Raw genomic sequence first — 27,579 nt, 5'->3', positions numbered from 1 at the left:
CAAGCGCGCAGTTAACTCCGATAGGTCCAGGAGGGTGTTCGTCCTGGGAAATTATTTTGAATCCCACCAGCCCCCCTACTTTTCTTTGTGTGATTGGCGCGCTTTCTCTAGGCTCTCCGGCGGTTCTGATGCTTGTTGGGTTTGTTTGGGTGTTTTGTTTTGTTTTCTTCTTCATGTTCTTAGTGCTAAAGGGAGAAAGAAAGCATCCTTCTTGCGTGCCCAAGTTGCGAGATTGGCTATTCACCACACAGCACGCACTGGCTCTTGGCGATTTGAAAGCACAGCTCCTGCTTTGTAGGCAAGGTGCACAGCAACATGCATGCACATCACATAGAAAGCATGCCTTCCTGGCACTGCCCTGCGGGGTCAGGCTTCTGGTGCAGAATCAGAGGCGGGATGAAAATGGTATTTCAGCCCTAGCCGGTTTTGCTCAGTGGATAGAGCATCAGCCTGCGGACTGAAGGGTCCTGGGGTTCAATTTCTTGCGGGCTGGATCCCCAGTGGGGAGCGTGCAGGAGGCAGCGATCAATGAGTTTCTCTCATCATTGATGTTTCTATCTCTCCCTCTCCCTTCCTCTCTGAAATCAGTAAAAAATTGTATTTTAACTTCCACTATGATTGGGCCTGATAAACTCTGCTGGCGTCACCCTGATAATTCCCTGAGATCCTGCCCCACCACAAAGATCGCCGATGTTTCTCTCTCTCCCTCCCTTCCTCTCTCTAAAAATCAATAAAAATAGCCTGGCCAGCCTGGCTCAGTGGTTGAGTGTCCACCTATGAACCAGGAACCAGGCGGTCACGGTCCAATTCCTGGTCAGGGCATATGCCCAGGTTGCAGACTTGATCCCCAGAGTGGGGCTTGCAGGAGGCAGCTGATCAATGATTCTCTCTCATCATTAATGTTTCTGTCTCTCTCGTCCTCTCTGAAATCAATAAAAATATTTTAAAATTTTTTTTAAATAAAAAAAATAAATATTTTTAAAAATATCCTTGGGTGAGAATTAACAACAACAAAAAGGACCACATACTGTACACTATAATACATAGACTTTCTGGAAAGGGCAAAATTATAGGGTCAGAAAACAGATCAGTAGTGACCAAAGGATGAGTGTGGGAAGAGAAGCTGACTATGAAGGGGCACAAAGGAATTATGGCAGGGAGGGTGTCAGGGGTGATGAACTGCTCTACATCTTGATCATGATGGTGTCACACACTTGTATGCATTTGTCAAAATTCATAGAACTGTACACTAAAAAGGGTAGATTTTACTGTATGTAATTTATACCTCCATAAACTTTATTTTTAAAAAATGAATGAATCTGAACATTTACCCAAAAAAAAATCTTTATTGATTTCAGAGAGGAAGAGAGAGGGAAAGAGAAATAGAAATATCAATGATGAGAGAGAATCACTGATTGGCTGCCTCCTGCACATCCCCTACTGGGGATCAAGCCTGCAACCTAGGCATGTGCCCTTCACCAGAATTGAACCTGGGCCCTTTCAGTCCGCAGGCTGACGCTGTATCCACTGAGCCAAACCAGCTAGGGCCTGAACATTTTTTTCACAATAAAAAGGTGGTGTTTTTTTTAAGTATATACCCTCTTGCAATTCCACTTTAAAAAACAATTGGACGGGTGTGTAAATATACGTGAACAAGAATATTGTGATTGAAATATTGTTTGTCATAGGTAAAAGCTGGGGCGGGGGGACCCTAAGAGTCTGAAGGCAAAGGATTGGTTAACTACCTGAGTTACTTCTATGTAATACTATGCAGTTTAAATTGATGACAGGGATTTACATTTTTGACATAGAAGAATGTTCACAAAATAATGTTAGAAAAGTTATAGACCAATTATGTATATAGAATGGTCCTATTTTTGTAAAAACAATATTTATACATATAAAATATATGCATTCAGATGTAGCTTCATAGAAAAAAGTTTGTAAGATACCAGAATATTAACAGTGGTTATCTCTAGTCGTGAGAATTTTGAGTGATGTTATTTTTTGAATCTTCTATTTTCCCTAATCAGCTATTACTTCTATAATTTAAAATAATAATTAAGGAAAAGTGACAAACCATTTCCAATATCAGATGTTCTCTGCCGTTCTGGTGCCAACTCCAAGTAACTGTTTCTTTTTTATTGTTTCAAAAAAGGAGCAAAAGGATCAATTCTTCCCAAAGTGCATGGATTTATGACCAACTTGTGAGAGTGCTACTTAAATAAAATATATGTGATACATGAAATAAAATGCAAGATGAATGGTAGAACAATGGGGAGAATGCAGGGTCTGTGAGCGCATTAATAAATGATTTATGAATCATTGAATAAAGCCAATTTAACCTTTAAAAAATATTGCATTTCACTTTTGCAGATGTTGCCTTAGAAATTACTTGAAGCTTTAAAAAAAGGTTTATTCGTTTTTGTATTTGTACTTCCTCCTCAGAGCAAAGCCTCTTCAGCTACTACAGAGAATTAACTGAGCCAGAATTGCCCTCTGTTTCCTTTTATTTATTTATTTATTTATTTATTTATTTATTTATTTATTATTTACTTTTTTGTTAATCCTCACCTGAGGATATTTTTCCATTGATTTTTAGGGAGAGTAGAAGAGAAAGGGAAAGACAGAGAGAAACATCAATGTGAGAGAGACCCATCGATTGGTTGCCTCCTGCAGGATCCCAGACCAGGGTCCTGGACCCGGGAGGAGCCTGCAACCCAGGTACCTGCCCTTGACAGGAATCAAACCTGGGACCCTTTGGTCCACAGGCCAACGCTCCATCCACTAAGTCAAACTGGCTAGGGCTTCCCTCTATTTTCTTTAAAGGTTTTTGTTTTTTAATTATTTTAACACCTTTTGAGTGAGGGGTCAGTCAGAGCCTGATTCTTTGTCCTATTAATATTTCTATGTAACCTCAGCCAAGTGACTTTACCCTTCAAGACCCATATCCTTTTGAAAAATGTAGATATTTTGAGAGCAAAATGTCAATGAAAGCACAGCAAGCTAGTTCGTATAAGGTTGCAAAGAAATCCAAATCATTTGTCACATTCTGATCCGAGAATAGACTTCTTATTTCGGGGATGATTTAAACCACTAGTAACCTACCCATCATCACAAGATTTTGGTGTATTGCCCTCTAATTTCTATTCCTATAGCAATTCAGACATAAAGGTTTCTTCAAAAATAAAGAAAAAAATTCTCTTTAACTAGAATCTTCAAACAATCAAAAGGAAGTGGTAGAAGTGTTGATGTCTTTTGCTTGGGTTGGTACACAATCATCATTTGAGATGAATGGTAGAGAAGAAGAAGAAAAGGGAGAAGATCGGCAGAATGAGGTGGCCACCAAAGCAGATGGAACCAATAATTACAATTCTAGGGCACCATGATATCCTCTTTCCTTCCTCCTTGCAAAGGGAGCAGTTTATTAGCTATATTCAGGGAATCCTGCCTTGATATAACCTATCATTTGGTGTCACCCTCAGAGACAGTGAAGCATGAGTCTGCCTTCCTTGGAGTAGCAATTTTTATGTTCTTACATGTAACTATAGAACCTGGTTATGCTCCCATCCTGTGGAAAGATTGTTGACATTAGGTAAAGAAACTCTCACTAACCTAACCGGTTTGGCTCAGTGGATAGAGCGTCGGCCTGTGGACTCAAGGGTCCCGGGTTCGATTCCAGTCAAGGGCATGTACCTTGGTTGTGGGTACATACCCAGTAGGGAGTGTGCAGGAGGCAGCTGATCGATGTTTCTCTCTCATCAATGTTTCTAGTTCTCTATCCCTCTCCCTTCCTCTCTGTAAAAAATCAATAAAATATATTTTTTTAAAAAAGAAAAGAAACTCTCACTGCTAATTGTCCATCCGCCTTGGTTCCCATAAACCTTTGCTCTACTGCTAATTAGAACTTGTCACCATTGTATTCCAGTAATTGGGTAAGGTATCTGCATCCCCTAAGAAGTTCTTTTTTAAAAATATATTTTTATTGATTTCAGAGAGGAAGGGAGAGGGAGATAGAAACATCAATGATGAGAGAGAATCATTGATTGGTTGCCTCTTGCATGCACCCTACTGGGGATCAAGCCCACAACCCAGGCATGTGCCTTCAATCGAAATCAAACTCGGGACCCTTCAGTCCGGAGGCCAACGCTCTATCCATTGAGCCAAACCAGCTAGGGCCTCTAAGAAGTTCTTAAGGGCAGGGATTACATCTTATTAATTTTTTATTTCTAGGGTCTGGCATAATGCCTAGCGCCTAGAAGTATTCCATGTATGTTTATAACTAATGAAGGTATTGTTGCTAAACTCTACAAAAGTGACTGCAAAGAACAATTCCAGATGGCTGGAACCCTACAAAGAATGGTAAGTCCCCTACTGCCTCTGCTTCTCCAGTTGTGTGGTGCCTCCAACCAGTAGCCTCAGCATCACACTGAAACCTGTCAGAAATGCAAATTTCTGGACATACCCCAGACTATGGAACCAGAAACTGTGAAAGGGGGAGGCCCAGGAATGTGTACTTTAATAAGCTTTCCAGATGATTCTGATGCACACAGTGTGCAGGAGAAAGTTCAGTGGGACCTAGGTCCTTGCTCTGGTTCAGCTTAGCAACCGTATGACAAACCAGAGGAAAATCCCTAAATCCCTCAAAACTCAGCCTTTACAAGGTAAATAAGGAAGTTGGAATGATTCCTGAGGATCCTTATGGTCTAAAATTCTGCGAAATACCAAAGGTAAAAAAAAGTAAATAAATGTCCCAATGACTAGATTCATTCATTCAATCAGCAAATATTTATGTACCAGGCAGTGTTCTGGGCATGGAATCAATGCATGACACAAAATTACTCCTTTTTAATTAAAGTTGCAACATTTCAGACCACAAATTCTTACCTGTCCTCTTCCTACAAGATTCTTATACTGTATCTGTCCTGCATGTGAACTGGAAAACTGAGAAAGTGACCCACCCCTCCCCCAAATTACTTTAATTCTTGGAAACTTTTGTGTTCACCTAAGGGGCTTCAGTACCCATGGGTTAGAAGACAAGGGTGTGATAATAAATGTGATTATCTATCAAGTTGGACTATTTCTGGGTCTGTATCACTTCATGGAACACAGTTGCTTGCACTTGTAGGAAATCAGATGCTACCCAATTCTGTCTCCTCACTGATTCTCTGTCCTCAGCAATTACCACCTGTACTGCTTGAGGAAGTTCCTTTTGATCTGCCTCCCTTCCTCTCTGAACTCTCATATACTCTTCATACAAACTCAGAGAACCTAGTGGGTTCCTGTCAGGGGTTTTAGACTATTTGGGATATTTAGTAAGTTTAAATATCCTTTTCTTAAAAGGGCCTTAGAAGGAAAAACAAACCAAAAAACTCGCCACACTTGGACGTCTTTGATTCTGACCTGTTCACATTTCAGTACCTTTGAAAGGTCAGGAGATGGCGCCAGAGGCAGCGGAGTGCCTTGGTTTTTGTAGGGTTTCAGCCAAACCCGGTGTAAGGCAAGGGCTGGAAAGGGAAAAATGGAATTAAAACAAAGGTGCCAGAGTCTGAGTAACAACTAAGGGGCTGGGGGTGAGTGTGTGTGTGTGTGGGTGGGGGGTGGGGGGGGAGTGGGGAGGCATTTTTCTTAAACATATAAGGCTCCTCTTGCCATCTATCCCAAAGCAGCCTGGTGACATCAGAAATATCCACATGGGAGCCAAAGATCAAAATAAAGGCAAGTCTCTGGAGACGGTGCCTCTCTCTTCTAGAAGCCAGGCCCTTTGCCCTTTGGGAAGCATGAGGGCCTAGATGAGCTGCTCACTCGGAAGTGAGACAATGCTGAGCTGGGGCTAAGGCATCTTTGTGAAACAGTGTTCAATTGTGTAGACAAAGTCCCAAAGCCCACCGGCAGTGAAACACTTCCCAGAAGGAATCACTCACAAAACATTTTAAATTAAAATTCTAAAAATTAAAGTTTTAAAAAAAAGTTCACAGACAACCAGGAGGTGGCGCCTGGCAAGACACACTATCTGCCTGGGGAGGTTGAATCACAGCCCCAGGCGCTCCCCAGGAACTCTGAGGTCATTCTGATCAGGCCCCTTCTTTAGTGCCAAGCAAAAGACGTCTCTGCTTTCTTTGCTTTATTTTATTTTATTTGTGTTAATCCTCACCAGAGAATACTTTTTTCCATTGCTTTTCAGAGAGAGCGGAAGGGAGGGAGGGAGGAGAGGGAAGGAGAGAGAAACATCAATGTGAGAGAGACACATCTCACTGGTTGCCTCCCACACACGCCCCGACCAGGGGGCAGAGAGTGAACCTGCAACCCAAGTATCTGCCCTTGACTGGGAATGGAATCCGAGACCCTTCGGTGCACAGGCCAACACCAGCCAGGGCTCTGCTTTTTCTTTTCTTTTCTTTTTTTCCTTCTTGTTCCTCTGTGATAACTATCCTCATTCCCAGGAAGTCTAATGGACACTTTACCATCCATTCTTCTTAGATGAGATGTGTGGGGACTTTATGGGAACCTCAAAACAAAACTTTCCTGTAAGTGCCTTGGCTGGTGTTGCTCAATGGATAGAGCATCAATCCACGAACAAGGGGTCGAGGATTCAATTCCCTGTCAAGGGCATGTACCAGGGTTGCAGGTTTGAACCCAGACCGGCTGGGGAGCATGTGGGAGGCAACCAATCATATGTCTCTCTCACATCGATGTTTCTCTCTCTTTCCCTCTCCCTCCCTGCCTTCCACTTCCTCTAAAAAAAAAAAATCAATAGAAAAATATATCCTTGGGTGAGGATTAACAACAACAACTTTCCTGTAAGGGAAAAATCATATGGAGGCTGATGAGAGAATTAAGAAGGAAGTGACATCTGCAAAATGGCTTGGCTTTGCAGATCGATCCCAGAAAGCCTGGGGGGCTCCTACCTCTGCAGGTGCTGACGATCCCGCACAGCTTTATTCTGCTGGGCTTTTACCCTGCTCCCTTCTTTAGCTTCCGCTCCCTTTGTTTGGGCTGTTTATTGCTACTTAGCCGGAGCGAGGAGGGAGGGCAGAGGGAGCTCAGATGGGAGCATCCTCCTGGCTGGTGACTGATGAAGGGGATGCAGGAGAAAGAGACTGCAGCGTGTGGTTTGAAAGTATCTGTGGGTTTCCCGTTCTCTAATGAAGGACTTTGGGTGCACATTCCGATCGGGATTTCCAGTCCCGTGGGGGAGCAAGCAGCAGCCCACATTCCTGACACAGCCCCGCGCCCAGCGCCCTGGTGGCAGGTTTCGCTGGGCCCCACGTGTCCCGCCCGGCCCTTTGTTGGGCAGGAGGGAAGACCCTGGCCCCTCTTCCAGCTGGATCACATGGTCGGTCTGCGCTCCCTCCCCTCTCTTTCTCTGGAGCCCGCCTTTTTTGGTGATGGTAGGGATTGTTCCTGAGGCCTCCCCATCTCCCCTCCTGCCCTGGCCTCCCTGCCAGGGGTGAGTGTCCTTTGCAGGGACAAAAGCCTGCCCTAGATCTGGACTCCCCGGGGAGGGAGGTGCCTGGGTCTGGCAGTTGGAGCCGCCGTCTCCCCATGGTGCTGCTCGGGCCCCTCCCCCGCTGGGCACACAAATGGGCTTTATACAACAAACAAAACCCCCCCACCCCCACCCCGGCCACACAGGCACGTGGACCCAGGCCTCACCGTGGGAAGGGGGTGGTGACAGGCACTCCAGACAAGTTCTCTTCGCCTCGCTTCTCTTCTTTATTTCCCACAACTCAGGTTTTAGTCCTTGACTTCCTACCCTGAGTCTCCCAACTCCTCCTGGCTACCTGTCCCCTAACTCTGGACTCTTCCTATTCCAGCGCAGTTCAAATTCCTCAGGAGATTGGGAAAGGCCCTCCCTCCATCTGCCCCATACCACCCAGGGAGCTGCTCCTCAGAGCAGCCAGCCGGGGAATGAGAACCCAGTGTCCCCCTGAGTGGGCTGGATTGAACCCCGAAGCCCTCCTTCCCTGCCCCCTCCCCCTCCAGGGGACACCCATCTGAACAGTGTCTGTGTGAAAAGAGGAGGAAGGAAGAGCTCACCCCAGCTGGGCTCCTGAGCCAGGGCCAGGTCTCCAGTGAAACCCAGGGTGCACCCAGGGTGCACTCAGCGTGCTCCGGCTCTGAGCGGGGCCATCCTGCATGCCTAATCGGCTATTTAAGGAGCTGTTGGCCAGCAACCCAGGCAGCCCAGCTCCCCACCTATACCCATCCAGAGCCACCTTAAAAGCAGAAGGCAATTGTGAAGTCGCTGGCCAGCAAGTAGAGTGAAGACTGCAGAGGGAGATAAAAGAGAGAGGGCCCAGAGAGAAGGCAGCGAGATTTGTCCTGGGGACCTCGAAACCAACGGTAGCCTACTGAAAACCAACCACCCTGGAAGCCCACAGAGACACAGAGACAGCAAGAGATAAATACATTCAACTTCAGGTCTCTCTCTCGCTCTCTGTCTCTCTCTCTCTCTCCCTCTCTCTCATCCGGTCCTCCAATCTCCAAACTCCCAGTACCTTGTGCTCCTTCTGAGGATACCATCATGTTCTTCACGCTCCTGCTACAGGTGATTTGGATCCTGGCTGCTCTCGGGGGTAGGTACATCTGAATATCGGTGTCCGTGCTGATGTCCTTACGCAAGCTTAGCGGGAGAAGAGTGGTTAAGGAAGCCTAGGGGCTAGAAAAACAGTCGCAGTGATTAGGGGGAAAACAGGGGTGGGAGAAGACCACTTTCCTTCTTTTCCCTTTGCCTTTCCAGCCCTGCTGTTAGGGAGGAGGAGGGGAAAGCTGGGGCGGGGGGGGGGGGGGTAGGATGTGGAAACACACTCTGGAACCTCTGTGCTGGCTACAGATTCTCTCCAGAGCTCTCCCCCCACTGCCCTAGTCCCAGGCAGCCCTCCTGGCCTGTTTGATTTACTAACTCCTCCAATTAGGGAGTCAGAGAGCCCTGGAGCGAGAAAACGAAAAACTGATGTCAGGGAGGGGTATACCCTAACCACCGGCCTAACTCAGACCCTGATGCCGGACTATGAACATCATGGCCAAGGGTCCCTTTGAGTCTAGGAATGACTAATTTCCCAGTTTTTCCCTAGAAGGCAGTAGCAATAATAGTCAACACGGTTGGGCCCTTTACAGTTTACAAAGGCCTTTCAGAGCCCCAGGGAGGTGAGGAGGGACTCTTGGGAGGACAGGCTGAGGTGCTTCGGGGGCGTCCCCGGAACCCCAACCCTCATTTTTGTGTTTCCTGTGCCTCCCGCAGCACCCCGCACCCAGTAGGTGTGTGGTTAAGAGCCGTTGGAAGAACACGGTGAGGGGGGTTGTCTAGAGAGCGCAGTGGAACAGAGGATGGTGGGGGGCCATGAAGAGCAGCTAATTGCATCTGAGGAGAAAGAAAAGAATGGGGGAAGTGCCCAGGAATCAGAGTAAAATGAGGGTGTTGAGGGTTTGGCGGCGGGGAAGGGCCAGGCTGCCCCTGCCCAGAGCCAGGGGTTCGAGCTGTTAGGACGCCCCACTGAGCCGGTGAATGGAGGCTCCTCTAGCCCTCCCCGCGGGCGAGCGGCTTTTCACTGTTGTCTGAACCGAGGGATGGGCTAGCGGAAGAACCCAAGACGGAGATCAAGGCTATCATAGAAGTCTGAGGAATTTAAGGGAATAAGAGAGAGAAAGGAAGGAATTTGGGGTTTTTCTCCAAAGTTTCTAGCAATTTGAATAATGCAGACGGAACCTGCGAGAAGGGCCGGCTTTTCCCCTGGAAGCAGCTTGGCCCTGGGTGAGGTGAGGGCTGCACGAGAGCCTGGCATGTGACCCAGCTGGCAGCTCTCTTTCCACACACAATGCTTCACTTTCATCCTGTCCCTGCCAGCCTGGCTGCCTGTGCCCACCCACCACCCTCCATGTAGAGTGGACCCTGGCCTGCCTCCCGCCTCCCCTAGCCATCTGGGAATCTAGGGAGCAGAGGCTCCGGGTGATGGGGGAAGTTCCCTTTAGAGTTACTGGGACCAGAGGAGGAAGTTAAATGTTCACTTCCAGCTCAGAGCAATGCTTCAAAGCCAAGGAATCGCCGCCCTGCTCCCCTCAGTAACACTGTCCCCTACTCTGACCTTCTTTCCCTCCCCGTTCACCTCTTTCCTCCAGACCCCCTGCCCACACCCTCACCTCACCCCGATGTTCTGTTAGATTGGCTTGGCACAGGCTGGAGAAAAGTGAGGGCTGGGTGGACTGCTCGTTTGGGTCCAGGTTAATTTTAGTCTCCGGCCTTTATCTCTTTTCATTTCTCCTCCCCCTTTCTCAGCAAGCACAGGCACAGCCTGGCTGGTGATTTTAAATAGGCCCCCGACCTTTCCGACCTTCCACCGAGGTGTCCAGTTTCAGGGCTTCCTTTGGGAAGTGCTGGGGCGGAGGAGGGCGGGAGGAGGAAGAGCAAGCAGGGAGGGAGGTGGAGGGTACAGATGCCCCAGAGGGCCCTGCCCCAGGCGGTAACTCAAATTCCTCTGCCTTGCAGATGAACACTGGACATATGAGGGTGAGAGCTGAATCCGAGGCCTACCTACACTGATTTCTCCTTTCACACGGGGACCTCTTCACCTGGCAGGAAGAGTTATGTCGTATGGCATCCTTTAGCTTTTCGCCCTAGCTTCTTTCCTTCCCCATCACCCCATGTCCTAGGTTTTGGATCTGTGACTCCTAGACCTTGTTCTAATCATCAAATCCCACACCTCCTGACTCAGCAGAAAAGCCAGTTATGTCCTCAGTTTGTGGGATGAGGGAATTGGAGTGGAAAGAATATTGGCTAGGGCAGTGGTCGGCAAACTCATTAGTCAACAGAGCCAAATATCAACAGTACAACGATTGAAATTTCTTTTGAGAGCCACATTTTTGAAACTTAAACTTCTTCTAACGCCAATTCTTCAAAATAGACTCGCCCAGGCCGTGGTATTTTGTGGAAGAGCCACACTCAAGGGGCCAAAGAGCCGCATGTGGCTCGCGAGCCGCAGTTTGCCGACCACGGGGCTAGGGAAAATGAACCGTGAGCTTAGCTGCCAATTCACCTCCTACCTCTCTTTCTATCCTAATCGATTCTACCCCCAACCTGCACCTGGAATTGGGACAGAACTTGAGGTCAGGGGTGAGGCACAGAATGGCAGGATTGTTTGTGATCCTGATGGAGGTGGAATTCAATTCCTTTGAACTTTTGATTAATAACTTAACTGAAGTCCAGAGTCAATGCAAGGTCCAGGGTGAGAGCAAAAAGCAAATGAGGGAAAGCCCTAGAGACCCTGCCTCCCCGGGACCATGTATTTCCCCAGCTTTCCTGCTCCTCCCCCCTGCCCCCGGGCTGGGTATGCAGGTGTTTTAGCCCCTCTTCCTCTCACTGAGCTTCCTTGTCCTCAACCTACAGGTAAGTAAAACCCACTACCCCCATTTATCAGGAAAGCTGGGGGGGCATCCCTGCCCCGGGGCAGGTGGAAGACACGGAAGCATCAGGTCCAGCAGGGCCTCCCTCACCCAGCTGAACACAACCGGGGTCTTCACCTGGGGTGGGAGGACGCGCATTTCCACCTCCACACAGTGTAACCTGGTGCGGTGGTTGCTGGAGGGCAGGACAAATATCTGTGGTAACTTCCGCCAGGCCCACATGGTCAAGACCACTGGCCAGCCTCCTTCCCTGAGTGTGGAGGCAATGCCCAGTCCCCCGTCAATATCCAGACAAGCAGTGTGACTTTTGACTCCAAGTTGCCCGCTCTGCGGCCTCACGGATATGACCAGCCTGGCACCAAGCCTCTGGAGCTGCACAATAATGGCCACACAGGTAAACAGCCCCGGCTCTCAGCAAGGGGAAGCTCTAGGCCCAACCTTACAGTCAGGGGAGAAGCGTTCTCCTAACTTCTAAGTCCTGAGGCTTCTTCTATAAGCTTGGAGATGTGAGCATGGGGATGAGGCTCCCGTAGCAAAAGTGGGAACTGAATGTCTATGCCAGGGGTCCTCAAACTTCTTAAACAGGGGGCCAGTTCACTGTCCCTCAGACCGTTGGAGGGCCGGACTATAGTTTAAAAAAAACTATGAACAAATTCCTATGCACACCGCACATATCTTATTTTGAAGTAAAAAAACAAAACGGCAAAAACACCCGCATGTGGCCCGCGGGCCGTAGTTTGAGGACGCCTGGTCTATGCTCAAGCTCTCTGGGTGGATTCGTATAACACCATCGCCTTGATCTTCAGCGAGATAGGTGTGCTAGAAGAGCAGTGGCCCATGGGAAGAACTGGGTGCTATTGGTGAAGGAAGACGGAGAAGGCTGGCCAAGTCTCCCAAGAGTTGGTGGCAACCCAGGGGCGGGGATGTGTCCACATTCCTCTACCAACCCTAGCTCGCTCTCTTCCGCACAGTGCAGCTCTCTCTGCCCCCTACCCTGTATCTGGAGGGACTTCCCGGGAAATATGTAGCTGTCCAGCTCCACCTGCACTGGGGTCAGAAAGGATCCCTGATGGGGTCAGAGCACCAGATCAACAGCAAAGCCACAGCTGCAGAGGTACCAGAGAGCGAGGCTTGGACTAGCACGTGGTGGCAGGCAGGGTGGGCCCCAGGGAAAGGAGGATCTGGAAACTGGAAAAGTCATATGTGGAGGATAACGCCAACGCTTGTGGGAGAGATGTGGGGCATGCTGAAAGTGGGGGTGATAGCAGCTGCGGTCAGAGCCTTTGGGAGGGGGTGGTGGAGAAACACGAAACGATGCGATTCCCTCTCCCCTCAGCTCCACATTGTGCATTACGATTCGGATTCCTATAACAGCTTGAGTGAGGCTGCTAAGAGCCCGGAGGGCCTGGCTGTCTTGGGCATCCTCATTGAGGTTAGTGGCCCCCACTTCCTTCTAGGTCTCTCTTCACTCCCGCTGCACCCCTCAGTCCTATTCTGCCCATGTCTCCCTCCCAAGGCAAGTCAGCAACCACTCTGACCATTTATTTTCTAATGAATGTCTTACTCCGAACATGGACTCAGGCCAAACTCTCTCCCTTTCCAGGAGGGCGAGACTGAGAATCCAGCCTATGAACACATTCTGAGTCACTTGCATGAAATCAGGTATAAAGGTGAGCCCTAAAAGTCTGTTTTAGGACAAGGTGAGATTAGACTTCAGAGAAATCTCCCACTCCCACTGCAAAAAAAGAAGGAAAAAAAAAATACCAAGAGGCCAGAGATGAGGAGCGAGGTAGCAGCAGGAACTCTGCTTCCGGGCGCCCTTCCTGGGGAAGCTAGGGTGCAGCGCGAGGGTGATCCCAGTCCGCTCTCCCCCAGGTCAGATGACCGCAGTGCCTCCCTTCAGCGTGAAAGAGCTGCTCCCCCCGGTGCTGGCACGGTACTTCCGCTACAATGGCTCGCTCACCACACCCCCCTGCCACCAGAGTGTGCTCTGGACAGTCTTCAGTCAAAAGGTCCAGATTTCAAAGGGACAGGTGAGTGGTGGAGAGGTGAGGCAGCAAAGACATAGTTGTAACCCCAGACCCTTTCCCACGCCTAAGTGACACTCTCCTCGAACCCCACTCTTCTAGCTGGAAAAGCTTCAGGAGACACTCTTCTCTACCGAGAAGGAGCCCTCTCAGCTCCTGGTACAGAACTACCGAGTCCTCCAACCTCTCAACCAGCGAACAGTCCTTGCTTCTTTCAACCAAGGTGACTGTGCAAAGCTCGGAAAAGGAGATGGGAAACTGGGGTTCTCCATGGCAGGAACTAGGGGGCCCCTGGAAGAAAAGATGGCTATGAGGGTAAGGGTTTCCAGGACTCGGACTGGGAACCACTGCCCAACCCTCAGTGGCCAGGTGACTTCCCCAAGTACAGGGGCAAGCTGGGGTGGGGATCTGACGGCCCACTGACCCAACTTTCCTTCCCTTACAGACGAATCCTCGTATACCACAGGTAAGGCACCCTACCCAGTTATTGGGGGGGGAGGGGGGGCTCCTCAACAAGCAAGGGAAGGGCTCACTATCTATGTCAGTCTTAGGCTGACACCTTCCATCTTTCTCTCTCCCAGGTGAAATGCTGAGCCTAGGAATGGGAATCTTGATTGGCAGCATCTGCCTTCTGCTGGTTGTTTATTTCATCGCTAAGAGAATTCAGTGAGGCCCTACTTCTCATTCCTCTAGTCCCTTCTTTCCTACTGAAAAGCATTCTCCTAGTCCGGTGGTCGGCAAACTCATTAGTCAACAGAGCCAAATATCAACAGTACAACGATTGAAATTTCTTTTGAGAGCCAAATTTTTGAAACTTAAACTTCTAACGCCACTTCTTCAAAATAGACTCGCCCAGGCCGTGGTATTTTGTGGAAGAGCCACACTCAAGGGGCCAAAGAGCCGCATGTGGCTCACAAGCCGCAGTTTGCCGACCACTGGGCTGTCTCTCTTAGGACAGTTTGCCGACCACTTAGCTGTCTCTCTTAGGACACCAGTCATGTCCATGAACCATTCCCTGTTCCAGGAAGAAGAAGTCGAGAAACGAGAAGAGTGTGGGATTCACCTCAGCACAAGCCACCATGGAATAGACTCCATCTCGAACATCACGGACGCCCAAATCAGACCTGTCAGGGAGCTTCTAGAATGGGGGATAGGGACTGGCCAGAAATACAAACCCCTCCTTCCTCCAGACAGTCATGGACTGGCTCTCAGTCAAGAAAGAACTTCAGTCTCTCAAAACATATAAGAGATGTGGCGGCCCCTACATTGATAATGCAGAGGGCAAACTGTGTTTGGTTGTAGGGGAAGTTGGAAATGTGTCCCAAAGTCCCCCACCCCCTCTCCTTTATGGCTCTTTCTCTAGATATCCCCTCAGGAAAAAGGGTTGCTGTTGTGGGGGTTATATTTTTGCTCAATATATTTGAAAATTAAGGTTTCTGACCCACCTCTGGCTTTACCTTTGGGACTCCTGAGTGTGGGAGAGTTCCTTAATCCCACAGGTGGCAGAAGTAGGCAAAGGATTGGGGAAAAGAAGCATGTGTGAGTAACTTCTTTTACCCCAATCCTAGGAGAGACCCTAGAAAATGCTTAACCCGATGTTTCTGACACGTTAAACCACCAGCCCATATTTCTGCCCTTGCACCAAACCTAGGTTAGGAGGGGATCAGAGGTGCCAAATTAGGAAGAAAGTTGCACGAGAGATGTGAGAGGACAGGAATCTCAACTAATGTTATCCCCTTCCTTAAAAGGCACATTCCCCCACAATTATAAAGTCCTTTTTATTAGTCAAAATCACAGTCGCCTTGATTAAAAGGATGGGACACGCCATCCTCAGCAGAAAATGATACAGTTTATAGAAAACCTCCCCACCCCACCCCCGTACAGTCCCAATTAAAAACTAGAAAAAAATCTTCCCTCCTTCCCTACGATGTCATGGGAGGCTGGCTCCTCCAGTGGCGCTCTAGAGTGGGCCAGCTCACCACAGCACCCTCCACTTCACCTTGGGGAGAGGAGGGATGCTGGTGGTCAAGGAGGTTAAAACATCAGTTCCAGTAATACCAGTTCCCAAACATGCATTTCCTTCCTATCCCCCCAAGTCCTGGGACCATGGGGAATAGGGAACAGATATGAGCCCAAGCCATAAGGAGCAATTTGAGGAGGTTAGGAGAAGTCCAACATACCTCCTCCCTTTTCCTTCTCAAAAAAAAAAAAAAAAAAGGTTGGGGGGGGGGAGGGGAGAAAAAAGGCAGTTTTGGGTCTTTATCACACCAAAAATGGTTCCCCTCAGACCTGAGAAAAAGACCAAGAAGTCCAGTCTGGGGAGGGGGTACTGGGAAACTCCGAGCTCATCTAACCTTGAGCCGCCATTCATTTCACCTTCATGGCAATGGCTAAGCTAGGCCCCTTTTCTTGGCAACCTGCACTGTCCAGAACTGGAGATGGAGAAATACAGAGCGAGGAGATCAGGGGAGCACCCCAGGCACAGGGGTTCCCCCCCAAGGTTCCCTCAATCCTCGGGTGGGATGCGCAGGGCAGAATACACCATCACCTGACTGTCCTCCTGCCGTCGGCCTGCAGAGGGGAAGGGAGGTGAGTCTTGGGCAGGGTGAAAGCAGAGCACTGACACATGGAAAGTCCTGGATAACAAAGGGGTCCCCAGATGGTGGGGATAAGTGCAGATTCAAACCCACCAGTCACTGACTGGCTGCACCCAGGCTGCTCCTGGTAAAGCCTAAAGGTCACCAATGGACAAAGAAAAACCCTGAAGGTGGTGGGACAGACCGACGACAAGGAGACAGAGAATGGTGAACAATGGACCGGGGCTGGGGCTGGGCTCAGTCATGGGCAGTGGGCAGACAGGTGGGATCTGTCAGGTGATCAGTCCAGGTAGTCAGTCCTTACACGAGAGGCTGCGCTGGATACTTCGGAGGGACCCTCCGGCTGTAATAAAGGCCCAGAGCCCCATGGAAACAGTGACTGCATAGATGGGCAGCAGGCTGGCCTCGTACCAGGGGTTCAGGAATGTCTGGGGATGGGAGTAAGAGTAGAAAAAAGGTTAGATTCTTCCTCTGCCTAATCGCCATGTACTCTCTGTGCCTTTGACCCAAACCTCACTCAGATCCCCCCGGCCTTCCCTTCCACACCAGCATCTTGTGGTTAAAGAGACTTCTGATTTTCAGCTTCCTCGGAGGTTTCTGCGCCCCTGCTCACCTCAGGCCCTCTGCATTACAGCTTGACCCATCCATGCAAACTCCTCCCCAGAGCATCCCAGGGAAGGTTACTTAATCGATGCTGAAGACTCACCTTTCTGCCTCCTCCCAAGATAAGTTTTAAAATGTTCAGAAGTGAAGCTACGGTTCCCCTCCTTACAACCCACCATTACCTGTTTTTCTGACTTAGGCCCCTGTCCCAGACTTACCAGTCCTGATGTCAGTAGGTGACTCCCCACCACCAGGCCCAACGTCCAGTACCGTCTCCTCTCACAGGCGTCAAAGAACACAACCCCCCAGAAGGTATGAAGCAGGATGATGGCTGCTGTCAGGAAAGCTGCAGGGAGCGAGAGGGGGAGGAGACACGTCCTTCACCTTCTCCCCGCCTCCTGAGCTGTGGAGCCACAGGGGTCTCCCGGGGAGGGCCAATCAATAAGGTCAGGGCCAGGATGGATGGGGCATGAAGTCAAGATAAAAAGCGGGTCTTACCTGATGTCAAGAAGTAATAGGGTGAATCTCCATGGATCCCAACCACACCTGGCCCAAGTGCATCGGCCAAAATATTGATAACAGAGAAGACACCACTGATGATACCGAAAGAAAGACCAGAAACTGGGGGGAGGGAGGGTCTCATCAATGTCAGGAATCAGTATAGCCTGATTACCAGTGATCCCTCCCCATTTCCAGTCACAATTCCCCCACACCTACTCTCCCTCCAGACCACCTCTCCTTGGAAGTCAGACATGAAGGAAAACAAGGAGCCACTTAGAACAGGTGGATGTTTAGCGACTTCCCTGAGAGAGGAAGGTGTCCAGTGCCCTCCTCCGGCCCATCTCCCTCGGCTCACCATAGGCCATCTGGCGGATGGAGATGGGTGATCTTCCGTCCTCACTCAGCGATGCTAACCCCTCATCTGCCTTCCTGGGGTGGGGTGGGGTGGGGTGGGGGTAGGGGACACATGAGGGAAGGCAGGATGCTCCTTTCCCTCTAATATCCTCCCTTAGTGCTCTCCTTCCAAACCACCACCACCCAGGGGCTGCCCCACTGTTGATGGTGCCATCCTCTGCCCTTCTCCCCTCCTGACCATCCATCTTCTTACTTAAGCAGCTTGTAGTAGGCAAAGCGGAACATCTCCTGTAGAAGGACAGAGACCGCAGCACCAAAAATCAGGAGGCCATACTGGAGCCGGGCATCTGACTGGTCGGTCACATGGACCAAGATGAACCAGACCACCGACGCCATGAGCAGGGAGACCAGCCAGAAAAATGCCCTGAGGAAAAACGGGGGCAATTAGACAGGCAAGGGGAGGGGCAGCCAGAGAAATCCAGGAGGGGAACCAACCAAAGCTGCAACATGAAAAGTGGAAGTTAGACTTCCGGATGGTCAGGGAGACCGGGAACAGATAAGATAGGTGTTTCCACCAAGGGAGTCTCTAGGGTCCCGGACCCAGGGGATGGGGTAGACATGGACTCAAGAGCCTTCAGACCAATGAGAGTCAGGGTGTGTATGAGCACAGGGGGGCGAGGTATCCATTCCTGGATCCTCCCTGAGGGCCGCCCGAAGTCCCCACAGCCCCTCCCGAGCCTTGGCCTCGGCCTCCTCTGACGTCGCCGGAAGAAGTATAGAAGGAATCTGTGCGATCCCTGGAAGGCGGAAACCAACTGCGGGAAAGGGGAAATCGCCCAAACCCCCGACTCAACCCTTTCCGATCTTCACCTCCGACTTGTCTCCCCCCCAACTCCGGCTCCCGGGCTAACCCCCCTTCCTCCAGCCCCTTCCCGATCTCCCTCCTGGGCGCCCTCCCGAGCCTCCCCGACCCCTACTCACCCTGCGACCAGGATGATGACACGAAGCGGGTCCCCAGCCACAGTGATCAAGAAAAGCGCAAAGGCCGGGCCGAAAGCGACGAAAGTGCACCCGAAAAACACGGCGGCCCCCATGGCTGGTCAGCTGGGGGCGGGGTGGAGGCCTGGCCAAGAGAGGCAAATGGGAGGAGCACGCCCGCTAGAGAGTCCGCGCGGGGTGGCGACGCGACCCCGTAAGGGGCGCGGTGCAATGTCACCCCCGGGCCCCGGGGAAGGGGAAGGGGGGGCACCGAAACCCCAAATACAGGTCCGCGCGACTTCCTCTACGGAAGCCGAGGAGGGGACAAACCCCTGCCGCAGCCCCTTGGCCACCTCCCATCGGATCCCCACCCCGCCCCCCGGCCAATGGAAAATCGGAGGGGCGGGGGCGGGATGCAGGGCCTGCTGGGAGTTGTAGTCCTCCCGCCCTAATAAGCCCTCAACTTCGGTGCTGGGCGTGGCTCAAGTCACAAAGGGAATTGGCCGAGACGGGGGCCTGGGCGGGGCCTGGGCTTAAGAGTTCGATTGTGCCTTGGCTGCGACTTCCTTTAGTTATTTTGTGGGAAAGGGTGGTAGCAATCCTACCCCTACTTGAAGAGCTGCAGAGGGGGGAAGATCCTGTAGGAACCTAAGGGACAAATACGAAGAAAGCACAGGATAGAGGCTGCAAGGAGATAGGCTCGGGTATTGTTCTGACTTGAATGAGAGGAAATGGGCTAGAGCTACTGCCTAAGAGATGAAAGTTAGACTTAAAAGTAGGAGCTCTTCCAACAGGCCAGTATAGGAAACATGCAATACAGTGTAGTATATCGCTAGTGAAGCCTTCATCGGTAATGACAAGAGAAATAGGAGGAAAAGGAGCTTGGAGAGCCATATTGAGGTCAGAAGGGATTCATAGTTAAAATTGTCAAAAGCAATTAGAGCGATGGGGTTGAAGGAAAGTTATTTCCTCCCCACCCCCCCATCCCAGTCACTCAGTTCCTTTGATGTCATATTTCCTCTTTTTCCTGAAATGAACCTTGGTGGTGTCTTTTTCTCAGGCTAGGGGAACAGGGCAGGGGTTACACATTAGAGTGAAAGAAAGAGTAAGAGAGGAGGGGGTTATACCCTCATTTGGATGGGTGGGGTTAGTCCTTAGTGAGGATGTTTAGGCAAAAGTACCAGGAGGTTGTTCAAGGAGAACCAGGCTTCCTTTCCTTCCTGGAAGTGATTTATGTCTTAATGCATATATATCCACATAAGTGTTTTTTACATTTTTCTTTTTTCAGGAAATTCTGGAAAGGAGCTGAAGGAATAGATTGTATAGACTTACATGGAAAGTCACTAAGCAAATCCTCTCCCAATAAGGCTGAGAGGGAGGGAGCACCCTGGCCAGTGCTCAAAATTCTAGTGTGCCTTGCATCTGAGTCTATCAGGCTAAGTCAGGGGAAGATGTGGGGGATAAGACAACTCTTCCTCTATCTCCTTTGAACTGCTACCACAGCATCTCCTAAGAGAGGAGAGCAGGTGCCAAATCTATCTTGTTCGTGTATGGTTCCACAGAGATTTGCAAGTGCCTGGCTCATAGCAGATATTGAAAAACAAGTATTAACACCCTTAAAAAAAAAAAAACAACACACACACACTGTATTTTTTTTTTCTTATTCCTTTGCCTGTGAACCTGAATTGCCTATCAGACTCAGCCTAGCACGTTGTGCCTAGCATGTGTGTTACTAAATGTTTCTGAATAGAATTCAATAAAAAATGGGAAACATAAAAGTAGAGAAAAGGATAAGATAAACTCTACTCCTGGAAGGCTGGGATGAAAGGAATACACCAAGTGACTGAAAGTGGGAGAGGTGTGGCACCTACGCAGGCAAAGAGACTTATCTGCTTTCTCCCTTCCATCCTGTATTCAGAAAGTTAAGAAAGAGGTGAGGTGAGGTCAGTACTTGCCAGAGAGGAAATAACTGGCCTTGGCTGAGAGATTTTTATCAAAAGCAATGTAGCAGGTGCTTTGAGAGTCAGACAAGGATGTTGATATTGCTCCTGCACTTCACTGTCCAAGGCAGGCAGAAAAGAGGGACTCTTTTCAGCTAGAAAATGCCCATCCCTTCTCAGAACATGTCAACTGTGAAGAAAGAGACTGTGATAAAGCCTCAGAGAGAATCTGGATGGTGATGGTAACTTAGGGACAGTGAGAGGGAAGGTGAGCTTTTTGTGAGGACTGAGAGGGAAGGAGAGGAAGGGAGAGGGCTTACTAAGAGAAGCTTCTTAGTAGTGGGAGTGGGGGTTGTTTTGTTTTTGTAGTTTTTGTTAGTGGCGGCAGGAACCCTAAATGGACCTAATCTAGGCCTGCGGGAGCTCAATGAACATGTTCCCTTCGAAGCCCACTTCACTTTTCTTCATAGGGGCAGCTCTGACTGAGGACAGGACCGGTAGGAACTGAGGATCTAGTCGTCAGCAAGTAGGAGGGGAATTCCACCCCCTGAGAGAAGAGTTGCTGCAGCTCCCTCCCCGCTTTGGAGGAGGGCCGGAGGCGGGGTAAGTTTGGTGGGAAACGCTGCAATTTCCTTTTTAACTTTCACAGTAGTAGTGCAGCATCCAGAATGGATGTCCTCTTTGTAGCCATCCTTGCTGTGCCACTAATCCTGGGTAAGTTCACTTCTCTCCCTGAGCTTTAGGGCCAGGTCTACTACCGTAAATGGAGTGGGGGTGGGGGTGGGGGAAGAGGAGCGGTTGAGAGATGTAATTCAATGGGGAGTGATAAACACTCTCATCTGTGCTACAGTCCAGTGTTGGGGGTGGAGGGGGATCCGGGACATACAGCCAGGAAAGGGGGAGGAAAGCACAGTCCTGTCAAAGAAGAGACAGCTGATGAGGATGAAGCCCCAGAACCGTGGAGGTCCTAACAAGAGTGAACGCAGCTCTCCATCACTACAGAATTGAACAAGATGAGAGGGACTAAAGTGAGAGTGAAGGAGAGCCGTGGACTCTGAAGGTGGGGAAGTTTGAAACTAGTGCGGGGAGCCAGTCTGTCTTCTTTCCCAGAATGTTGGAGGGGGGGGAAACTTGTATGAGTAAAGAAATAGAAGTGGAGGTGACCTTTAGGGGAGTGAAGAACGGGGTGCCTTCAGGGACAGGGTCTGAAAAGTAGCTGGGCTCCTTCCCTCCTTTGTTCCCAGTCTGCCAGGTGCTCGGATTGTTTCCTTTTCCTCCAGATTCTTGTGTCATTGCTTGTGGTTAAGGACTTCAAGGGGCTTAGGGAAGTGTTTTAGCAGGAGGCCTAGAGTTCTTGATCCAATCATGTCAAAGCTACATGTTTTCAGTCTGGGGAAGGAAGAAAAATGAATGCAGATGGGTCATTTACTCCAGCTGACTCATTTTAAGAAAACGGATGTTATATGGCTTGTTCAAAGTTATCCTGACAGCAATGGAACTGGAACTAAAATAAAAATCCACAGCCTAACGGTATGTGTGTTCTTTATTTGTGAGAGACACTGATAAGAGAATAACTCTCATAAATACAGTACAGCCAGGAGCATACTGCATTGTAGATTTGGAGTTCTTAAGTTCTGGTCTCTCTCTCTCTGCTTCCTGCCTTTTTTTAGGTTTAGTTTTTGTTTTTGGTTTACAGTATGTGAAGGGATCTGTTTTCTGTTGTGGGATTTCCTGGATTGAAAGGGCACAGAGGAACAAGCCTCATCCTGATATGAAGCCCAGAAGACTGAGAAGGGTTGAGAGGTGCAGAGACAGGGAGATAGTCTTACCCTTGGAGGTGAGGTCGAAGGGAAACTGATAGAGCTGAGATAAACTTCAAGTGTCCTTCTGTTGCTAAGAAGTCCCACATGCCCCTTGACCTTAGTCCTTGTTCCCTTAGGACAAATATATGAGGATGAAGAAGTACTGGAAGAGGATTATTATTATCAAGTGATCTATAATTACACAGTCACCCCCAATTATGGTGAGTATTTAGAAGGCTCTGCCCCTTAGCAGGATAGAGAGAGGTTTGGGGGAGACTTCGTTCTGAGACTTTGTCTTTCCCTTTGCAATAGAGCAACTGGGTCAGAGAAATGTTGCTATGAGCAGACTATCAAGGCTCATGATGTTATTTCTCAAGATAGCAATTTTCAATTCTTTGGAACTGGTTGAACAATTTGAAATTTTTCTAATTTGTAAATTATTTTAGATGTTAGATTGAAAATATAAATGCTCTTGTGGCTCAATTGGTTGGAGCATCGACCCATCCACCGAAAGGTGGTGGGTTCGTTTCCTGATCAGGATACATACCCGAGTTATAGGTTTGATCACCAATTGGGACACATACAGGAGACAACCAATGGATGTTTCTCTCTCACATCAATGTTTCTCTCTCACTCTAAAAAAAAAGGAGAAGGATAAAGAAAGAAAATATAAACATATTCACAGACATTTCTCACATTAAAGTTTATTAGAATTAGATTATACCAGTAAATTTTACAACTTGAACTAGTTGAAGTGTTCTGAGAAATTTTTTCGTCTTTTCATTTTCAGAGGTAGTACTGCCTTTCTCTTTTGTTACTACTGATTGTTTTCTCCTCCCCAGATTATTTTGGTGCAAATTTCACTGTTGATTATTCCATGTTTGAGTCAGAGGACAGACTGGTGAGTGACATCTAAGAGGATCAGGATAGGTAACAGTTAAAAAGAAACTGAACAATGTTGAAATGAAAATTATTAACAGAAATGAAAATGCGTTAGGTGAAGTGAAACTTGGTAGTGGATACAAAACAGACATGTTATCATAGCTGGGGAAGAGAAGCCAGAACCCAGTAGGTTAAGACACTAAGAGGGAGGAGTAGCCCTTGAGTGCAGGGAATTGGTGAATGGGATGGGTACACAATCCATGCAAATGCAAGGTAAAGAGGGTCCCCAAGCTTAAGTCTTGGAGGGTGAGCAGGATGGGGTTGGGGACAGGAGAGGTGAAGGAGAGATGAACTCTAGAGAATCGATGAGGATGTTGGATGGAGGTGATGATAACTCTTAGTTTCCTAATCCTACTGAGGATAGAACAGGTTGGATAAGGAGGTAATGGAAGCAGAAGAAACGACCATTATTCATGAAACAGAACGTGTAGACCATCAGAGGCCTGAAACAGTGAAACCAGTGACAATGGAACCAGTGACAATGGAACCAGTGACAATGGAACCAGTGACAATGGAATCAGTGACAATGGGACCAGTGACAATGGAACCAATGACAATGGAACCAGTGACAATGGAACCAGTGAGTTAATTGGGGATAAGATGGGAGGGACATGAGACATCCCTTACCTTGGTGAGATCCCAGGGCTGGTGACATGGAACAGAGGAAGGAATGGAATACCAGGCTTTGGTGGATGGGGAAAACAAATTACTAGCATTGCAATGCAGGTGTTCATCTCAGCTTCACCATCATTTCTTTCACTGAGATTTAATACTAACTCTGTACACTGAGTGGCAAGATTATTATGATCTCTAATATATATATTAGAGGCCCGGTGCATTAATTCATGCATGGGTGGGGTCCGGCCAGCCTGGCCACGGGGAGGGGACATGGGCGGTTGGCCAGCCTGCCTGCTGGTTGAACTCCTGGTCGAGGGGACAATTTGCATATTAGCCTTTTATTATATAGAATATACACTGAGTGGCCAGATTATTATGAGTTCAGAGATCATAATAATCTGGCCACTCAGTGTATACAGAACCCTGGGAATATTTGGTGCAGTTAGATTTCAGTTGGACGTGTAATGTATGTAACCTGTGTTTATGTAACCCATGCTTAAAGCAGCTAAGGATGCTGCCAATGATGAAAAATAAATCTATGATGTCGTTATTGTCCTCAAAGTATTTATGATGCCCAAGTTTACACTTAGGAAATATTTAGAACAAAATGAAAACACTTATAACAATGTTAAGTTACGTACAAGTTTGAGAGCATATGACATAGACAAGTGCTTTAGGCAGAGAGAGATCAGTACAGGAGTTGAAGACTTTTAGAAGGTGATTATGCTGAGATACACTTTGAAGAATAGGTGAGCTTTTGGCTGGTGGTACATTATAAAAGGATGAAAGCAATTAGGAAGAATAGTTATTGGAAGAACGGAAGAGCTGCATTAACTATGGGGATAGAACAAGCATGACATGTTTTGTAGAGGAGCTATGATTGAAGGAGAGGGTATATGGAAAGGAGCAGTAGGAAATTAAGAAAAAAGTAAAATTTACAAGACTCTTAATATTTGTTTGATAATTTCACAAATGGGAAGATAGGACAAAATAATAGAGAATCTGAAGTGTCAGGCTTTATTTTTTAAAATAAAAGAAGTTTGAACTTACAAGAAATAGGGAGCCTCATAAGTTCTTCAGGGTAGTAAAGACACAATAAAAGCAGTATTTTAGAAAAACTATTTGTCTTGTTGTACACAGGATCCAATGGAGTGAAGAGAGATTCGTGAGATTTCTATCATTCCCAAAATAATCCATTAAAGGCTTGGACTAGGGAAGGCAGTGGCATTTTGAATGAAGAAGAGAAAAAGAAATCTTTTGGGGGAAAAAATCTTGTTTCAGTGATAATTTCATATGAGCACTAAATGACTAGAGAGTTAAAATAACATATTTTAAACATGGATGTCCAGGGAAATGGTTGACCAAAATGGGATGTGGGAGGCCACAGGGTTTTAGAAGTGGTTATAAATGTGGTATTGGCCAAGCTGGACTCATGTTGTCAGCCCTGTGAGGCTATCACGAAAGTAGAGGAATTAAAAGAAAAGAAGATAAAAAGAAAAAAAGGTAGAGGAATTAGGCCAGGACTGCAGTTCTAAGTGCAAAATCACAGTTACGAAAGCAGATGAGCTCAGTACACACAGAAGACCAAAAGGCCAATGCCTGTGCCTGCAGAAGGGGAAAGAGGAAATGCAGATAACTATGTTTGTATTACAGAGTCTAGAAGAGAAAGTTTAATATAATCAATGCAAAGCTACCAAGAGGCCAAGGAGAAGGAGATTATTCATAACCCCCCAAAAGCAGTTTTAAGTGAGTGGTTGGAGCAAAAGCTAGATTTTGTGGAATCCGAGAGGGAGTACATTGTAAGGAAGAGCATAGACCAACCATGTGTGATATTTGGCAATGAAATAAAGAGGAGCAACAGGACCAAAGTACAGTCTGAATACAGTTGAACACAAATGGGAGGAATGGAAAGTTATGACTGACAACAAGCACAGATAAACATTTTAAAGTATATAATAGGCTTCTTTTAGATTGTAAACTCCTTGAGTAGGAGCCATGTCTTAACCACATTTATATCCCTCCTATAGCATGTAGCACAGGGACCAGCACATAAATAAAAATACATATTGAGTTGAGTCCAACCTCCCTGGTATGGTCAGGAATGGGTGAAAGGCACAGACGAAGGAATTCTTTTCGGTGCTGGGGAGGAAGGTATGCTCAGAGGAAAGGAAGACAAAAGTTGGTATGAAGAGATGGCTATCTTTCCAGGTGGTGAGGGAGTTGTAGGAGGGATGACAGTGACTGACTATGGCGTGATATCTCTATTTTAGCGGAGTCCAGATATGAACCATGCTGTATCCAGTCTGCAGAGTCCTGTTTCCCTTCTCCTGTCCTGGACCCTCCTTCAGGAGTGGATGTATTTAATGTAGAAGGTGAGAGTGCAGCCACTGGCCTTGATGAAGTCTGTGAAGCAGTTTTTATCACTATTTCTGGCTAGTGTTTCCAGGCTGGTCAAATGCATAAAAGCAGAGGGATCATATTTAGAAAAACCTTAGATGTCAAGGCCAAGACTTTTGTAATAAGAATAATTAATTTTTTTGAACTGGAAGGATTTCAGGGCCTCCTAGAGCAGAAGCAGGTGGAATGGAGAAGAAACCTCTCTTGGTTCCCAGCCTGCCTTGAGTTATTAAAGGTGGTTCCAGCGTGATGGTAGTTTAAGGCATGGCAAGAGCCAGAGGGCAAAATGGGAGGGGCCCTGTAACCTGGCAGAGTCAAGAGGCAAAGTTCAGAGGCAGAATCGGTGGCAGTTCCCTAATGTAGGGGAGAGGTGGTGGGGGGAAGGAGGAGGGAATAGAAACCTGTGTTATAAGGAAAGGATTTAAGTTGGGATTCTAAATAACTATGGGGCGTGGAGAGATTTAGCAGAGGGAATGGGTGAAAAGGGGAGGGGAAACATCTTCCAGGAGATGTCTTGGAGAAATACAGCTCACAACATGAAATCTGGGGAGTTTTCATAGAGGTGGGGGCATGGAGGGGTTTCCTGAGTCCCCTGAACCTAGTTGTTATTGTTTTCCTTTTTTTTTTTTTTTTTTTTTTTGCCTTTTTAGGATGAAAATGTTGTTATGACTCTTTGGATGGGGATTTGGGAAGAGGAAATTGGAAAATAAAATAAATAAATGAAATAATCTGGTTACTCTCTACTCCTTTATGAAGGTCTGTTCTAAAGCCACACACTAAAGGAAGCACCAGGATATGGGGGTGGGAAGGGTAGACTAGACAGGGATTTAGGTGGCCGGGCAGGTGTGGCTCATTGGTTGAGCATGGATCCATGAACCAGGAGGTCAGAGTTGGATTCCTGGTCAGGGCACATGCCAGGGTTGTGGGCTTGATCCCCAGTAGGGGATGTGCAGGAGGCAGCTGATCAATGATTCTCTCTCATCATTGATGTTTCTATTTCTCTCTCCCTCTCCATTCCTCTCTGAAAACATAGTTTTTAAAAAAGATGTTAAAAATAAAACAAAAAATTAAAAAGGGAGTTAAGTGACAATAGTATTAGGACTGTGAATAAACCTGAAGTTTTGGGAAGAATGGAGAAAAGCACCCTCAGACAACAGGTTTATTCACAGTCTATGACTCCCTCTGATTCTACTGCTTTATTTGATTATAGATCGTGTTAAAACTGTGTTTGGGGATAGTTGAAATAAGTTTATTTAGAACCCTTGTCTTAAAAAAAAAAAAGAACCCTTGTCTTCTTTTTATAAATAAGCTCATTGTTAAACATATGTAAAATATAAAAAAACTACTTAGAATAGATAAAATTTCACACCCTCCTCCATTCCTCCCACCCCCCAACAATGTGCCTTTTCCAATTAGTAAT

General features: G+C 47.8%; 3 protein-coding genes across 3 annotated transcripts; 2 read left to right on the top strand and 1 right to left on the bottom strand.

Annotated features, from left to right (window-relative positions):
• Nucleotides 1-8,527: 8,527 nt before the first annotated feature.
• On the top strand, nt 8,528-14,552 carry CA14 (carbonic anhydrase 14; the record flags this gene model as incomplete). Its single annotated transcript, XM_079761646.1, has 9 exons — nt 8,528-8,579; nt 10,487-10,507; nt 11,615-11,794; nt 12,372-12,832; nt 13,004-13,070; nt 13,276-13,433; nt 13,530-13,650; nt 13,873-13,893; nt 14,009-14,552. 9 exons carry the CDS (start codon nt 8,528-8,530, stop codon nt 14,095-14,097), a joined length of 1,170 nt encoding a protein of 389 aa, XP_079617772.1. The 3' UTR covers nt 14,098-14,552.
• A 652-nt stretch (nt 14,553-15,204) lies between these two features.
• On the bottom strand, nt 15,205-18,812 carry APH1A (aph-1 homolog A, gamma-secretase subunit). The gene is made up of 7 exons (XM_079761581.1): nt 18,464-18,812; nt 17,736-17,906; nt 17,484-17,557; nt 17,126-17,248; nt 16,846-16,973; nt 16,329-16,452; nt 15,205-15,998 (listed from the first exon to the last, which is right to left on the bottom strand). Exons 1-7 carry the CDS (start codon nt 18,574-18,576, stop codon nt 15,934-15,936), a joined length of 798 nt encoding a protein of 265 aa, XP_079617707.1. The 5' UTR covers nt 18,577-18,812; the 3' UTR covers nt 15,205-15,933.
• A 2,212-nt stretch (nt 18,813-21,024) lies between these two features.
• On the top strand, nt 21,025-26,890 carry LOC307093530 (uncharacterized protein C1orf54 homolog). Its single transcript, XM_079761699.1, has 6 exons — nt 21,025-21,114; nt 22,340-22,423; nt 23,045-23,103; nt 23,509-23,724; nt 26,033-26,134; nt 26,810-26,890. The coding sequence occupies exons 1-5, from the start codon at nt 21,069-21,071 to the stop codon at nt 26,129-26,131; spliced, it is 504 nt and encodes a 167-aa protein (XP_079617825.1). The 5' UTR covers nt 21,025-21,068; the 3' UTR covers nt 26,132-26,134; nt 26,810-26,890.
• The last annotated feature ends 689 nt before the right edge of the window (nt 26,891-27,579 follow it).

Source organism: Cnephaeus nilssonii (genome assembly GCF_951640355.1).
Source record: "Cnephaeus nilssonii genome assembly, chromosome: 21".
NCBI classification, from domain to species: domain Eukaryota; kingdom Metazoa; phylum Chordata; class Mammalia; order Chiroptera; family Vespertilionidae; genus Cnephaeus; species Cnephaeus nilssonii.
Note: the sequence above shows the minus strand (reverse complement) of the source record. Positions and strands in the feature narration are given on the sequence as shown.